Genomic DNA, 18,112 nt, shown 5'->3' on the forward strand with positions numbered 1-18,112 from the left:
TTCTCTTGTCCGGTCCCTGGAACTAAGGTTCCTGTTATGAGAGCCTGTATTTGCTGGTAGGTCAATAGGAATTCTCATTTGTGCTAAGTAAATAAGATGTCACTATCAATACCTTTCAATCAAGATCCTCAGATACAAATATGAGCAAACATGCATGAAACACTAAACATTTGAGGGAAACTGCAGCATGGAAAGAGTCATCGACTCAACAAACAAAAGTAATCACTAAGGAAACAAGTAAACAGAAGAAACACCAAAAGAAAGTATATATATGTATATATACACACGTTTTTAAAAAATCTCATAAATATTTAAAAAATATATTATCTATGATAAAAGCCACTGGCTTCTATGAAAAATAAATGAGCAGAATTCTTGGAAATTAAAAACAGAATTACCATAAATTTAATAAATCGGAATAGTTGAAAATTGAATAATGAACTCAAAGATCAAAATGAGGGTTTCTCTTACAAAACAGCACACATGACAAAGAGTTGAAGGGTATAGGAAAAGAGAGGACTCGTTAGTTTATACAGAACAATAAAATGTTCAAGGATCTCAAAGAAATCTTTGAAATTGAACCATAATTAATTGGGATCTGTCTCAGCAGATATCAAATTAAAAAAGAAAAGATAAAAGGACTTAGAAAAAAACAAGGATAAAGACGAATTTTATGACATAAACATTTTAAACTTCTATATCGGAAGGGCTGTGATGGGCAAAATTAAGAGATACCTAGGAGGAGATACCTATAAGATGTATAATATACAATTGTTTACTATTCATTTTACACAGAATTCTTTCTAAAAAATTATAAAGATGAATAAGCCAATAGACGTCTGAACAAAAGACCATTCACAAGAAAAGAAATACATGGGGCTAAGAAACGTATGCAAAATTCAACAGTCTCACCAGTATGAGAATAAAAATTAAACTGAGAAGATGGTATATTTTGCCCATTTGATTGCGAATGTGAAAAAGATTGCTAGTAGTTTTGAAAATGTGGTGAAAAGAGCAACCTCAGATGCTATGCAGGCACAGCCCTTGTGGAAGCAATCTCTCCATGTGTAGCTACCAAAATATAAAATGCACATACTCCCTGACCTAGCAACCTCATTTCTAGGAATCTCTCCTAAACAAACACTTGCATTTACACAAAAGTCACATATATTCAGTGATAGAAAAAAAGAAAAAAAAAGATTTTGAAAACTGCCAGTTATTGAAACCCAACTCAGTTTAAGCAACAAAATCAAAAAGGAAAGACCATAAATCCATCAAAGCAAATATTAAGAGAAAGAAGAAAGTGCACATATACACATGCATGTATACACAGATTTATATGTGGACGTATGTGTGTATGTCTATATATGGATATTTCCAAAACCTATTGTTAGATACCACTTAAAAAACAACTCAAGTGGCAGACAGCATGATTCTGTCTAAGAAGCAGCAGCAGCAGAAAGAACAGACACCAGGAAAGTCAGGGCGTGTGCACATTATGTACGTGCATAGGTAAAGGGCGGGGCTCTTACCTGAGGTTGCCCATGGGAAGCAGTGTGGGTTTGGAGGAGAGGTGAAGGCGATCCTTCACATTTTAAAATTCTATTTTCCATATTATGAAACTCTACCCCCACAAAAATCATAATATTCAACTGTGAGGTTTCCATGTAAAAACAATCATTTATTTTTTTTTATTATTTTTTAAAGATCTTATTCATTTATTCATGAGACACACACACACAGAGGGAGAGAGAGAGAGAGAGGCAGAGACACAGGCAGAGGGAGAAGCAGGCTCCATGCAGGGAGCCCGACGTGGGACTCGATCCTGGGGCTCCAGGATCAGGCCCTGGGCTGAAGGCGGCGCTAAACCGCTGAGCCACCCAGGCTGCCCTAAAAACAATCATTTAAAGAAAAAGAAATGATGTTACATTAGCCCAGAGGAAAGAAGACACTAGCACCAGGAGATCACTCCAAATTTGGAGCCTAAGACATGGTCCCTGCCCTTTAGAAGGTTAAGGGAGATAAACAGTTCTCAGATGGCCATGACACACACAGTACGTAGGTCTGTAGAAGTACAAACAAATTGGAGGAGTCAGGAGAGAGCTATTACTTCGAATATATTATCTAATAATTCATTTTGTTCCACCACTTAATGTGGAGAGGAAAATTCAACTCAATTGAAATCATTTATTCATATCCCTAAACTGAACGGCGTATTGATTTTGATATTCATTTTCACTACATTCAAGAGGCCTTCCATGTGGAGCCCTTTCCATTTTTAAGTGTCCTCGAATCACCCACGGTTGTACCGCCACTCTCTGAATGTCAAAAAGGCGCAGCCACACAAAGGGGAGACGGCTTCCTGTTCAGTTTAGTGGAATTTAACAAACATTGGCCAAAGGGCATTTATGTGCCAACTACTGGCCAAGGGCCGAAGAGAGGGAGGTGAGAATCCCATGTCCTTGCTGTAAAGATCCTGCGAATCTATCAGGGAGAGTAGAGGCATAAGCGCCAGAGCTGTGTTCAGGGCACATGGGAGAGGAGAGCAGGGGTGCTGTACACAGGTGGGGGTGGAGAGGACTGGCAAAGAAGTCCTGAGGAGGAGTAGGCATTTAAGGTGGGACTTGAACAAGCAGGATTTACGTGGGGGAAGGCTGGATGGTAGAGGAGGGTAGGTTGATGATGTGAAACAGCACAATGGCCTGTTTGAGTGGATGGAACCCATTCTTTCTGGATGTCAATGGTAAGAGGGAATAGGGAAGGAGAGGATGGAGGTGAGGGCAGAGAAGTGGACTGAGGTTACATTCTAGAGGGTTTGAATGGAGAAGTGGAGAATTTGTTTCATTCTGGGCAAGATTTGAAGGGTTTTAAGTTGCTGGGTTAGATTTCTTTTATAAATGGCTCATCTGGGTGGGATAAGAGAAGAGGGCAAAGACACCAGTTAGGAGAAAGACCCTACGTCCTGATCTAGAGTGGTAGCAACAGGTGGTAGGGTGAGTGGCTATGTGTTTGAGATTCTCCATCTGGGAAGCCAACTCGGCAGACTTGAGGATTAAATGAGTTCATACATACGAAGGGTTTAGACCAGTGAATGATGTGTAGTCAACACCACACAACTGTTGGGTATTATTATTGTTGGATCCACCAGGTTCTCCGTACTCCTGCACACTTTCTGCTCCCCCTTCTTGGACCATCCTTTCCTCAGCAGCCCTCTCTCTGGTGCCGTGGCTTACTCCGCTGTTCCCATCGTGACGTACTCTGAGGTCATATGCGCTCTCCCTGGCGGCAGGCTGCTAGACTCTAGGGTTGGGTCTCATTTGTGTTACCTTCGCTAGCACCCAGCAAACTACCTTGCACTGGGTCCTCAAGGTGTTTTTGGTGAAGAGTAGGAACCGAAACCCACAATACCTTACACAGATTATTTTTAGCTGAAAATCATACCTCCAAGTTGAAAATAAATAAAGTTCAATATGAACACCCTTTCAAAAGTCCCTGTCCAGAGTTCCTAGTGCGCTGTGGGTTAAATCATGTCCTACATATTTAGGCTGTGATTCTTACTCCAACATGGGAAAATCGACGCCATCCAAGCCTGTGATTTCATCAGCAGCGGATGCTCTATCATGCCTGCCTGCCATGTTGTAACTGTGCTCTGGAGAGTCAGGCTTAGCGCTCACAAAAGAAATACACTCTCCACCATCTCCAGACTGATATTCAAAAGGTTGAGAAAATCCCTTCTTCCTTGTAATAGGTAGAATAATATCCTTAAAGATGTCTCCATCCTAAGCTCTGAAACCTGTGAATGTTACCTTACATGGCAAAAGGGACTTTGCAATTGTAATTAAATTAAGCATCCTGAGATGAAGAGATTATCCTGGATTATTCAATCCCGATGCAATTACAAGGATATTTATAAAAGAAAAAAAGGGAAACAAGAGAGTTAGGAGTTGACTTGTAACACCACAACTGCGAGAAAATAAATCTGTGTTGTTTTAAGCCACTAAGTCTGTGGTAATCTGTTACATCAGCAATGGGAAACTAATACATTCCCTTAACTCAACTCTCATCAGTACAAACAATTTTCAGTTTATTTGTTCCCTTTGATGTAGTTTCAACATCTCAAGAGCTGCTCGTACATTTTAGTGTCAGAGTAAGCATGGATCCTCATTTTTTAATGATTCTAACCAAGATATTACTATAGTATCATCCCAAACAATCCCAATATTGTAAATTTCCATCTATTCTTAATATAAAAGTCAACTTAACCCAAGCCAGTTCTCTGAATTCCTATAATATTTTTGGAACTATTCTTTGAGTGTATACTGGATGTTCCCCTTCTCTTTTCTTCATCTATCATTTTGTGTTTATTCTTTTGCCTTGTTTTTTTTTTTCCTTTTTATAAGATTTTATTTATTTATTCATGAGAGAAGCATGAGAGAAGCAGAGACACAGGCGGAGGGAGAAGCAGGCTCCTTGTGGGGAGCCCGACGCGGGACTTGATCCCAGGACCCCGGGATTGCGACTTGAGCCTAAGGCAGATGCTCAACCACTGAGCCACCCAGGCGTTCCCCTCCCCCAACCCTTTTTTTTTCCTTTGGCTGCACTCAGTGATGAAAGATACTTTCTTAGGCTACCAGGATTCAAACAATTTCATGCTGTATCAACAACTGAAGAAGAACTCTGTTGGTCTTCCCAGAATAAATAATAACATTCCCATTCCCTAATGAGCTTTAAAATGACAAGCTGTTCAATTCTTAGACTCTTAAATTAGAAGGAACTCAGACCTAGAGAATTCTATCCTACTTGGTAAAGTATTTATTCTTAACATACATTGTCTTCACTAAGCTGATGCTCCATGCTCACCATCTAGCGTATCCTGCCAATTTCGGAACATTTTTATAGGGCCGAAAGACTTTCTTACTGGTTCTTCAATGAGATGTCTCAGACACCATTTGAAGTTTTTCAACTTTTTATTAATGTAGAAAAAGGATACCGTATTCCAAAATCTATAAAATGTTAGAGCATAAAATGGGGAGAACAAAAGGACACCAGGGGATATCGATCGCTACCTGGTGTTGACTTAGAAATCTGGGGTCCAGCTCAGTCCCTGGTTGGTGGCCCTTCTCCCTCTCCTGGATTCCTCTCCTGGATTCCTTTCTCAGCTGCACATGCTCGCATGGCAGCTTCTGGATGTCATGTTTCAGCAATGCTAGGGCCCAAGTCACAAACTTCAAACGTGATGCAGCCTCCCTAAGTCTCTCTGCAGAGAGTCGGGCGGGGGGGGGGGGGCTGTTTTATTCACAGACGTTAGTGTTGAAACCATTCTGCTATCACATCTCCTTGTACTGAGCCAAATCTCCTCAAGTCAAGTTTTTTAGTCAAGATGAAGACACGAAGGGCGTTAATAAGCACACGTGAAGACGCTCATCATTAGCCATGAGGAAAACCCAAATCAAAACCACAATGAGACACCACTTCACACCCACTGGGATGGCTATACAGAAAATGACAGATAATAGCAAGTAATGGGAAGGATGTGGAGAAATCGGGACCTTCCCATATTGTTGGCTAGAAAATAAAACATGATGCAGCTGCTTTGATAAGTGGTCCTAATGCTTCCTCAGAAGTTTATACATCGAGCTCCTATAGGACTCTGGAATTCCACTCTTAGCTATGTACCCAAAGGAAATGAAAACTCAGGTCGACACAAACATTTATGTATGAATGTTCACAGCAGCATTATTCATAAGAGCCAAAAAGTAGAAATGACTCACTCAAATATTTATTGGCTGATGAGTAAAATCCACATATTCAGCCATAAAGAGGAACGAAGCGCTAATACTTGCTATAACATGAGTGAACCTTGAAAACATGATGCTGAGTACAAGAAGCTGGTCACAGAGAACCTCAGATCGTATGATTCAGATTACTTGGAATATGCAAAATAAGTAAATCCATAGAGACAGAAAGTGCATTCATGGTTTCCCAGGACTAGTGGTTAGGGGACTGAAGGGTGGCAGCTAAGGGGTGTGGGGCTTCATCTTGGGGTGATGAAGATGTGCTAAAATTAATTATGGTGATGACTGTACACCTCTGAATACACTAAAGCCAGTGAACTGTACACTTTAAGTGAGCAAATTTTATGGCATGTGAATTACATCTTAATAAAGCTGTTTAAAAACAAAAGGAAGGGGCACCTGGGTGGCTCAGTGGTTGAGCATCTGTGTTTGACTCAGGGCGTGATTCCGGGGTCCTGGGATCGAGTTCTGCATCAGGCTTTCCTAAAGGAGTCTATCTCTGCCCCCCTCCCTCTGTGTCTCTTGTGAATGAATAAATAAAATCTTTAAAAATAAATAAAAACAAAAAGAATTGGGATGAATGAGAATTTCCCCCCCACGTCCTTTCCCGAGTGGTGTCACAGGTGGCGTAACCCACGTTCCCTCCTCCAGCCACCTCTCCCTCCGGCCCCACCTCCTCTTTACTTAGAACTGACAGTATCAAAACCAGCAGCTGTCCCTGAGAGACACAGGCCTGGACTGCCCAGAATTTTAGGCTTTGTTTTGTTTGTCAAATAATGAACAGCAAAGGCATTTGCTTAATCCTGCTCGCGTCTTCCCGAAAAAACCCTGCCAGGATCCAACAGCGTGTCATTTTTCATTATTTCCAAAGGAACATTCACCTAAAATATTTATTTCTGTTCTCTTCCATGCGTGCTCCAAGGCTCTGCTCCGCTACATCAACATTCATATATATTTACTTCCCCAGACTTGTAGTCATTTCTCCAGGACCTGTCCTCCCCAGAGAGATGACAGCTAATTGCCTTTATGACACAATCCGACTGCTGTCCCCTAATCCAAACCTCCTTAGCCAAAATGTCTGCAGCCTCCTCTCTCTACTACCTAAGCCACCTGCCATGGACCTAAAATCCCCACTACCAGTCTCTCTTTCGGAAAAGGCACTGAGGTCCTCCCTGAATGATAAATGTTCCTTGGAAGGAAAAGCGCTGTGACTATAGTCCCCTGTATGTCTCCCAATGGAGAGTCAAACACAGTAGTTGCTCAATAATGTATCTAGAGCATGAGTTGAGAAGGTCTGGGGCATGTGACACGACCCAGGGAGGGTTTTGCATGTTGGTAACACGGGGCCAAGGAGAGCCTCTGGGCAATGAAAATCTGTTTACTGTGCCACTGAAAGAAAGAAAGGGACCATTAATGGAAAGATGAGGTTTTATTTTTTATTTATTTATTTTTAAAGATTTTTATTTATTTATTCATGAGAGACACACACACACAGAGAGAGAGAAGCAGAGACACAGGCAGAGGGAGAAGCAGGCTCCATGCAGGGAGTCCAACATGGGACTCGATCCCGGGACTCCAGGATCACGCCCTGGGCCGAAGGCAGGCGCTAAACCCCTGAGCCACCCAGGGATCCCCGAAAGATGAGGTTTTAGTATAAGAAATCATTCACAGTTTCGCCTGGGATGGACCCAGGCTCCTTTCTACTGTGACAAGAGGCTTCATCCTCGATTCTATCTTAATGTGACGTGGCTCTACCCCATTTGAACCTCCGTCGGCCTTCAGCGGTAGAAGTAGCTGTCCTCTCCCCTTGGGTTTACAGCAGCTAATAAAGCCTTGCAAGAGCCCCGCGATTCAGCGGGGTGCAGGGTACCACCCAATGCAAGCAGAAGACCATCTGGCTCTCACGGCTCCATTTCCAAGGGCTCAGCAGCACTCTGGAGTTTATTAGCATGTGACGCGTCAAATAAAACCCATGTTTCCTACACAGCACATTATTAAATTATGATTACGTCTCAAGGTGGGAGCTGAACATATTTCATTTTTTCCTCTGCCGTGAAATAAGGAGGTCGCCCTCAGCAGCTATTGACAAGTACAAACGGTCAAATCAACACTGTGCCTGGCACTGAAATGAAGTGGCCCTGCTTCCTCCGCTGCCCGTGCGGCGCCACATGTCCATTGTAAGATTATTTCTGATTGTTAGGATCAGCTAAAGGTGGAAGATTCATGACAGTGAAGCCTGAGGCCCTCCATGCTGAGCTCTATGTCCAGTGCACTTAACACACGGTACTAATAACGTATTCTAAGCGACGCACAGCCAGAGGGATTAGCTCTGCTTCTCCAGGGATGTGGAGGTGATTCTACATCTAAATGTATCAAAGTCCTTGCTGCTTTGGAAATAAGATTCTCACATTAGGCCGACTGAGCCTTGCCAATTTGGGGCCCAGACTTGCTTTTTCCTTGGATCTCTTAATAAAGTGAACAACAACCACTCCCCGTGGTGTCAATAACAGAGGATGCACGACAAGCTCTAGTTTGATTACACGTCTAAATGTTATCTGACGTATGACCCTCGATTTTTCAATCAAGTTTTGGCCTCCCATTTCTTGGCTAAATATGCTAATTAGCACATCACTATCGAAAATAACGCTGCTGCTTAAGGAACCAGAAAATATCCAGGCATGCTTTGGGATGGAGAATTGTTTTCTGCTTAGTAGGCCTGTGCTGTAAGAAGACACACTTCCTCGCTGGCCAGGTGGAGTTGCCTATGCGGATCGCAGGATGCGGGGGAAGGACGAGAGGCTTCTAAGCCCTCTGTTCTTGCAGGGGCCACCGTGACGTAAGCTGGAAAAGAGCGGCAGTGGATGTGAGCCTATTAAAAATGCTTCCCACATCAGAACATCTCTCTATTGTCTAAGTCTTTTTAAAATAACTGAGTGCCTTGTATCAATACCAATAGATAGTATCGCTTAATACTTTAGAGAAGTTCAAATAGCAAATAATAGAGCTCCGGGAACAGTAAAATCTCACCGTAATATAATCTGTTATGCCACTGGATCACAAATTATGTTAGGTCCCTTCTAATCTAAGACTCCATACAGTGAAAGGCCAAAAATACCCTCTCTCATATGCATCTAAATGTTCTCTGAGCACCCATTATTATTTTTTTCTATGCTCTGTGAATGTTTCATCTGCATTTACATTTTTCTTTTCTCTTGATAAGATTAGAATCTTTATTTTATGACCTATTGCATTTACATTTCTGCATACTTTTAAATATAGCTAACTTTCATGTAGTTATGAATGCAGAACTATCCATACGAAATATGGTGATGCTACATTAATTATGCATCCATTACTCAAGATATTCGATTCAACGCTGTAGTGGGTTGAGTTGTGGCCCCCTAAAATATACCCACCTGGAACCTCAGAACGTGACCTTATATGAAATAAGGGTCTTTGCAGATGTAATTAAGACACCACTGAATGGCTTTACCCTTGGGAAGTCCTGCTTTGTGGCAGTGTTTGTGGGCCAGATTCTCTCTGCCCCACCTCCTCGAATTCTCTCACTGGCTTTATTTATTTTAGTGTATAGAGCTTAAAGCATACACCCTTTTACACCCTGTTACATAATATCTGATCTACAATTATAATTTAAACTATTTCTACACTGAGATACTAATTCGAATGTTTTAGTTGTGTGTGTGTATTTTTTCACGTCTCCCTTTATCACATGTCACATGTACTGAACACATTAAGATATTGCTTACTCACCATATTTTTCATATATTAACTTTTGTTGTCTTGTGTTACAGTGGGAAGAACACAAGTTTGTCGTAAAACAGACCTAGACTTGGAGAGCTTGTGGTCTTAGGCAAGTTATCTAACCACCCTTCTCCTTAGTTTCTTCTGTCCAATGACGTTCTGGGCTAAATTGTGCCCTCCTAAAGTTCTTAGAGTGAAATCCTAACCTCTAATCCCTCAGAGTGTGACCTTACTTAGAGACAGAGTCTTTAGAGGGGCAATCAAATTAGAACGAGGTCATTAGGGTGGGCTCCAATACAATACAACTTATAAAAAGGAGAAATTTGGGTGCAGAGACACACATAGAAGGAGGAGGATGTGAAGACACAGGGGAAGGACAAGCCTGGAACAACAGATCCTTCCCTCACAGCCCTCAGAAGGACCTAAGCCTGCCAACATCTGCATCTCTGACTTACAGCCTCCAGAACTGTGAGACAATACATTTCTGTTGCGAAAGCAGCCTACTCTGTGGTAATTTGTGTGGCGGTCTTAGCAAACTAATACAAATGGCAATAAAAATACTTAACCTCAGGGGCATCTGAGTGGCTCAGTTAAGCATCTGGCTTCGGCCCAGGTCATCAGCTTAGGGTCCTGGGATCGAGCCCCGCATGGGCCTCCCTGCTCAGCAGCTTGTCTGCTTGTCCCTCTCCCTCTGCTCCTCCCCGTTCATGCTCTCTCCCCATCTCTCTCTCAAATAAATAAATAAAATCTTTTTAAAAAATAATACTTAGCTTCAAACAGTTATTTTGAGAGGATTAATGACATTGTTGGTCATTTCCCTGAAGACCATTACCTTTTCCTATTTGCTAACAGAGCTCGGGTTTTTCCTTAGGTGTCAGGAAGAGATCCCTGGCTCTCAAGAATGTGGATGCAGTCCCCGGAATAGGTTGAGCACGTGACACAGCTAAGGCCAACGAGGGTCTAAGGGACACTGCTGGGGGTTCTGAGCAAGATACCTTTCCCTAACGAAGAGGTGGAGAAACATGGCCCTGTGTCCCTCTTTGGCTCAAGGTTTGGAGGTGGGTTGTGGGAGGATGTGATGCTTGACCCTGCCACAGTTGGCTCAGATTGTGGGAACCTCGAGGAAGCTGAAGCATCATTGAGATGCTGAGCAGATGCAAAGCTCTGATTTCATTGATTGGCTAAACCAATTCTAGTGACTGCCGATACCCGGACTGCTTGTTATATGAGAAAAAGAAACTTGTATTGTTTAGCACTCTTGGCCAGGGATTTTCATGCGGAACTGAGGCAATAAGGCTCCTATTTCATAGCGTGCACTCAAGTAGACACTGGGTCCCTTTTCTCTTTGTTCTTCGGTTGAAGCTTCTGTAACTTTGTTCCTCTGTCTTCCTTTTGGGGCTCATTCGCTTGGGCTGTCTTGATATCCTGCTTCTCTATCTTTGGTTTCATTAATTTAGCTTGTTCATCAAGCATGTTTTGTTCATTTCCTTTACTCATCTCATGAAATTTGCTTCTTCCAGTCAATTTTCCCCAAACTGACCTCCTTTACTGCTATTTCAGCAAAAGAAAAAAACTCAAAATGGTTTTTGTGTGACTTGGAGTCTAATCTCCTGGGATAAGGACCTTGCCTTTTGAATCATTTGCCTTGCAGACTCATCGTCTATGTGTTTGGGGATTTACAAATTACACGTGGAGCATAACCCGGGCTTTGGTGAGAGCCTACAGTGGAGAATGGATGGGAAATGGGCTAGAGTCATTGAACAGGCTCTGGCCTTTTCTACCGGGAGGTCAGTGGTTTAATTTGGCCCAAGGTAATAGCAAGCAAAACTCTAAATAAGAAACAGCTTGAAGGAAGAGGCAGAGGGGAGAGAGGAAGAGGAAAGGAGTGCATTTTAAATTAATTTTCATTTAACACTTCACTGCCAACACTGGAAAAACAGTAAAAGAGAAGAATATATGTCTTCCTCCTCTTCCTGGGGATCTCCACCACCACCCTAGGAGTAATCACTATGCACTATTACAGAAAAGGTTTATGAATATGTGGTCGTATACGATTATAGATGTTTGCTGGTGTCACCTTTTCCTTTTGTACAACTGAGTTCACTGTAAATATGATTCTGCAACCTATTCTTTTACTTCAAAATGTATCTTGGATCTTTTTCCACATCTTTTACATGTATATTCCATCAATGCAACGCAATGCAAAAGGTGCGCTTACTTCCCCCAAATTATCCTTCAGAAAAAAAAAAAAAGCATAATATTCTTTGGCTTCTTGCAAAGTCTCTCAAATTATGGGAGGATTTAATTTTGGACAGAAGTTTGTTGTCTGGAAAAGATGCATTAGCCTGAAACAAACTCAGTCAACAGTCCTTCCAGATGCTTATTAGAGGTTATCTGTTGGGATTGATTCAAAGAGGGAAAATAAATTTATCACAAATTCATCTTCATTCCTGGGGGTAAGAACTCAAAATTTCAAGCTTGAGATTCTAAAGAGGCCATTCAGAGATCATTTAATAAGCAACAGAATAAGTGGTTGTGTTGTGAAATCCTACATATACCCCCTACATGATGAGTGATACAAAAACAATTTTCCTCACATTCTGTGACAGGGACTTGTAGTTTGGGAGAAGATTTCTAGTGGAACATCGTCTGTGGACAAACAAATGCCGCTTCTCAAGTAACAGATGGAAATAAGTCAAATGTACATTGAAAAAACATGTGCTAGATGACTCAGAAAAGAGCTCCGGTTTGTTAAAGATGCATCTGAAACATTTAAATAATACTTATTCAAGAAATGCAGAAAGTGGAAGTATTTCCAAAATAATGTCATACGATATGTGATCTTTAATGTGAATGTGTAACTAGGTTAATAAATCTAAGCAGCCACTTCACAATTTCATTTGTAATTCTACAAGCATGTACATTGAGGTTGGCCAGTCTTTTAAAACTAAAATCTTCACGTTGGAGAAGACAGACCACTTTCTATTCTAGAAGACTTTCTCTAAGTATAATGGAAGATCTAGTGTTAAGGGCTGCCTAGTATTCCATAAGAGAGAGGCACCCGGGTTTACTTTGCTAGTCTGCTGACAGCCATTTATATTTTATGTTCTGCAATTACAAACAATGTTGCCTCAGATTAATGATTTCTTCAGATATATCTCATGCACTCCTGCAAGTCTGTCTACAGAATAAATTCCGCTAAGTGTAATTTCTGGGTGAATTTATATTATAGTCAAATCGAATTTTCTATTCCTTCCTTATTTTTCTCTTTTGTGCACCAAGAGGGAATTCCTATTAGGTCAGCGCATTTGAGTTGCACTATAAGTGATGGTCAAGATAAGCAAAGGAGAGGTCCTATTATCTAATATATTTTTACTCTCAAGTCCATAAGGCCTCTTGCCATCTGCGGAGGCCCAGGACACATGGGACCCCACTAGGGGAGGATCTAAGAGAATTGAGAAACTGGAAGCTGAAAATCTGGGGGAAGACTAGAAAGATAAAAAGACCAGCTGGGAAGGGAAAGAACCAGGGAAAGAGGTTAGAAAAGTCAGAGCAAAGGAGATCAGGGCAGAGGTTGTCTGATATTCTTCTAAGCTGAACCCTGTAGTCTGATAAAGGGACTTGATGGGCAGATCAAACGCATCCTCTGGGCTTTGTGTATACTTTATTTCTGGTAATGGGGTCCTACTTTCACATTCTACCTGACATTATGAGCATTACTAAGAGGTTAAATAAATATTGCCAAAACGCCCTCCAGGAAAGTTTCAAATTACACTCCCACCAAGGGATTTCCCCCAGATCCTGCACCAATGTTTCATATCATCAAACTTTAAATTATTGGGGCACCTGGGTGGCTCAGTGTTGAGTGTCTGCCTTTGGCTTGGGTTGTGATTCTGGGGTCCTGCGATCGAGTCCCCCATTGGGTTCACTGCAGGGAGCCTGCCTCTCCCTCTGCCTGTGTCTCTGCCTCTCTCTCTGTGTCTCTCATGAATTAATAAAATATTTTTTAAAAACTTTTAAATTATTTCCAGTTAGTCAGAAATGATGTCTAGGTGGTATTTAATTACATATAAGTTTAAGTATCTTTTCATGGCCATTGACCAATTACTTACCTTCCCTGCCTATTTTTTTGTTGTTGTTTATATTTTTCTTATTGATAGTAAGAATTTTCTTTCTTTCTTTCTTTCTTTCTTTCTTTCTTTCTTTCTTTCTTTCTTTCTTTCTTTCTTTCTTTCTTTCTTTCTTTCTTTCTTTCTTCTTTTTTTAAAGTAAGAATTTTCTATGTATTAAAGAAAATAACCTTTAGTCAAGCAGGGAAAATCACTCTTCCATTTGTTATTTATCTTCTTGTGTCGTTTGATTAGTTAATTAATATTGCTATACAGAAGATTTGTATTTTTATGTAACCAAATTCATCAATTGCTTTTCTTATGTCTTCTGTTGTGCAGTGTTGTTATTGATAAGGACAGTCAGTTAATGTGTCAGAACACAGAAAAGTGGCCAGAGTCTCAATCTAGCCACTTACCAGCCAAGTGACCTTGACATGTCACTTCAGTAAGTTTCTTCCTCTACAGAGAGGAGACTTTATCTTCTGTCTCCTCAGTTTCTTTCTGCTGTCTGGATAACTGAATGAGGCTAGGTTTATCAAAGTCTCTTGACCCTACCTGGTCTACATGAATGGTAAAATAGTTTATATCTGCAAATGTAGGATGAAATGTGAAGTATTTTTAGAAGCTGGATTTCTCAAAGATAAAGCCTTGAATGAGTAAAGAGTAATGAAAATTTGTCAGATTAACTTCAAGCTTCAATCAAGGCTTTGAGCAAGGCTCGGAAAGAGCTTCACCTCTTTCTCCTGCTGTTTAAGACTCCCCCTAAACACTCCCAGACTCTGTAAACTATCATGTCATCTTAATGACCTCACATTCAGAAAGTTCTTCCATGTATCATGTCAGTCATTGAGACTAGCAGTAGAAAAAAAACAAAACCAAAACCAAAAAGCTAATGACTCACTCTTCTTCTCTAGGGGTTCTGAACAAGTGAGGACAGAAGGAACCAGCCAACTGGTGATCCCAATAGAGTATCAGCTTTACGATGGTAATAAGTCAATGGGTAATGTGGAAGGACTCCTACCACTTTGTCACATGCCTCTGACTGGCACCAGATGCAAACAGAAATGCAGAGACCAAGAGTCATAGGGCCAAGGTCCTCAGAGCAGGACAGACTGGTGCATCGGTCACGAGAGAAAGCTCAGCCAGAGGATGGCCTGAGGGGTTCTGTGCTGTGGTCCTGCCCTTGACCAATATGATCAAAGACACACAGGCTCTCCATATTCTCCTCTTTTAGATGAAGCTCTTCTCTTTTTCTTGAGAGAGAGAAAGGAAGTGCCATTCTCTTCAATATTGCAAACGTAGGGCTGCTGAATGGGACTCCCCTGTCCTCTATTGGAAACATATAAAGGAGAGAAATAGATGTGTATTTATCTCCTGATTTACAGCTTTGATGTGGACTCCCTTGGCTTTGAATCTACCAACACCAGCTGGGCACCTTTATGCAAGTTACATAAACTTCCTGGGCCCTAGTGGCCTCCTCTCTAGAATGGGACATGAATATCTACCTGCCAGGTGTGTGAGAGAATTAAAGAGACTACACGTGTAAGACACTTAGCAGAGGAATTGGAGCAGAACATGAACTCAAGAGATGTTGGTTTTCTTTCTATGTTCTCCTAAATCTTTTGAAAGGACCAGGCTTAGTTTTGTTCCTTCACCTCATATCAACCAACCATCCACGGTCAGGCTTCATGCTTTTGAAATTAAATAATACCATGTCTTTGATTCTCTTCCACATGGGCCCAATTTCCAGCCCTGGACTTCACCATTGATCTCTTCAGAACACTCCTCTGATCCTCTTCATTTCTCTTACTTTGTGGAACGAGAGACTGGCAATGGGCTCTACTCCCCAAGACCATGAAGATACAATAGGCACACAGCTGCCCACAGTCACACCCCACTCCCATCCAGGAACCAGTCTCTTTCACTGAACTTGTGTGTTGTCAGTGACTCCGCGTTTCCTGCCATTCTAGATACTGTGGCTCCCCCTTCCTCAGAGAATCCTGAATTAGGGTTATTAATACTCATGACTAGGTCCCCTGAAGGAAACAGACCATCTGGCCCCTTGGCAAGTCTCCAAATTATAATTGTTAAAAATGAATCCCCCTAAATAAATGAAACATAGAAGGACGAATACCAAACTTCTCAGTTTCTTCGCAGCAACCAGCAGAATGGCCTCAGCATTGGACAAAGCTCCCACCCGCGGCCACAGAGCAGTCAGCCTTAGAGGGCAGTGACTTCAGGATGCAGGCATATGGAGAGGTCATTTGTTTCTCATTTGCCCAACAGATAAGAATATGGAAATAGTCTCAGTCCATTTGTTTGATGGGCCTCCTAAGCCAGTAATAAACAAATCAATACAATTAGTTTTGGCTCATCATCATTAAGGAACCTTCACTGCTGGGACACAATTTAATTATACCTCTTGCTCCATAGGAAAAGAAACCTGTCAAGATGGGTGGCTTCTCTTGGGGTTGTAGCAGAGTGGCAGCGGGGAGGGAGGCTCAGAGGCAGGGTCCGTGTGACTCCCTGAGAACATTGTGCATGTGTGTGGCATAACAGGGGTCTGCCCAGGATGGTTCTAAGTGCTCCTGCCACAACTTCTTGGGAATTCATTTGAGCAAATCTGCATTCTGCGTGGAGCTCAGATACATAACGATACTAACAAACTGAAACAACGAATAAAGATCGAAATGACAATGTCCAATCCAGAATTGAAATAAAATTGGGAGCCAGAAGGCCTGGTGTGGATCCTCTGTGCCCCTCTGTGAGAGTGGCGGAGGCACAGAACTTCCTTCTGCCTCAGCACTGACAGTGGAGTCTCTGGCACACTATAGCTAACAAGCAGCTTTTACATTCCGTAAATGAGACCTGGGAACTCAACATGGTTCACACAAAGCTCCCTTTGGACCATGGTTGGCGCCTGGTGGACTTAAAAGTTTTGAATAGCGCCTGCCTACATATCAGACGGGTTGTTTTACAGGGACACAGAGGAATCACCTCACACCGCTTCACTTCCTTCCCTCACCTCCAAGGCGAACTTATCTTTAAACCAAATCTAGAGAGATGACTGTCCAGTCGGAGTCATTGTAGTAAATTTGATTGGGAAGTGATCCCAGAAAAATCAGTGTGGCCAACATCCTAAGTTTCAATTAGAAAACGAAGGCCCAGAGTAGTTAACCGGTTTTCTGAGGTTACCCAGCTTGGTGAAGACAATCGGTACTTGAATCTAAAACTCAAGCACAAGGTTCTCTCTGCTATATCAGCCTAACAAGCCCACATTTCCAAAGCTCTCTGGTAAGGAAGACCCCCTCGTAACAGAACATTTGAAAGTTTAATTTGCTGTTTTAACTTGTGTTTTTCCCCCTGGGCTCCCAGAAGATCATCAATGGAGAAAAACGATTTTTTCCAAGGTTATGCAGCTTCTAATTTATAGGAACCGGTAATCAATTAAATATTTATTTTGGCGTTGACTTAGTATCTCTTTCCTTTTCGAGTAAAGTGATGTACATATTGATTTTAAAATCTATATTTAAACATATGGAAGTGTTCAACAAGCGGATATTATGACTTGGAAAAGTTAACTAGGAGAGCCTCCTGACCTTTTACAGGCTGCGAGGTCAATGAGAAATAACTTTTTTTTTAGCTATTAAAATTTAGGGACTATTATAGTACTTAGCAATACTTAGTCTCTAACACAAGAACCTTTTCACACCAGTGTTTGGGATTACAAAGGCAGCCACTGTCAACCTTCCCACCATAACAAGGAATGTTTCACTTAAGCGTCTGAATATTCATATGCAACAATATTATGACAAGTAAACTGTTATTTTCAGTAGTCTTTTCCAATAATAGTAAAATTAAGTCTCCAATATTTTATTTTTTAGTTATACTAAAAAGTTCTGTTAAATAGGTACCTGACACTCACATAGTATATACTCTGCGATGGTTATTTTTATGTGTCAACTTGAGTGGGACACGAGGTGCCTAGACATTTGGTCAAACATTATTATGTGTGTGTCTGTGAGGGTTTCTGGAAGAGATGAGCATTTGAAGCAGCAGACTGAGTAAAGCAGATTACCCTCCCTAATTTGGGTGGGCCTCATTCAGTCAGTTGAAGGCCTAAATAGGAAAAAGAAAGAAAAAGAATCATCTTCCCATAAGGACACTCTTCCTGCCTGATTGTTTTAAGCTGGGAGTTTTTTTTCCCTACTTTTGGATTCAATATCAGCTCCTTTTGGGGCTTTAGCTTACAAGCCTTTGGACAAAAACTATACCACCAGCCCTCCTGGGTCTCCAGTTTGCCACCTGCAGATCTTGGGACTTGTCAGCCTCCATAATCATGTGAGCTAATTCCTTTACATATATATAAGGATATATATGTGTAGTACACACACACACACACACACACACACACACACCCCTCCTACTGGTTCTGTTTCTCTGGAG

At 41.6% G+C, this 18,112-nt stretch overlaps 1 protein-coding gene across 4 annotated transcripts in view; it reads right to left on the reverse strand.

The window, feature by feature from the left end:
• The window catches only part of ST6GALNAC3 (ST6 N-acetylgalactosaminide alpha-2,6-sialyltransferase 3), a 507,075-nt gene that overhangs the window by 109,297 nt on the left and 379,666 nt on the right, over nt 1-18,112 (reverse strand). Inside the window, exon 4 of one of the 4 annotated variants that reach the window (XM_041747353.1) lies at nt 7,325-8,636. The exons of the other annotated variants lie outside the window; for them this stretch is intronic. Coding sequence (XP_041603287.1) covers nt 8,558-8,636 — 79 coding nt within the window. The 3' untranslated portion in view covers nt 7,325-8,557. Of the gene's footprint in view, nt 1-7,324; nt 8,637-18,112 lie in introns of those variants that run through there. 4 annotated transcript variants of the gene reach the window in all.

Source organism: Vulpes lagopus, chromosome 3, assembly GCF_018345385.1.
Source record: "Vulpes lagopus strain Blue_001 chromosome 3, ASM1834538v1, whole genome shotgun sequence".
Classification (NCBI taxonomy): Eukaryota; Metazoa; Chordata; class Mammalia; order Carnivora; family Canidae; genus Vulpes; species Vulpes lagopus.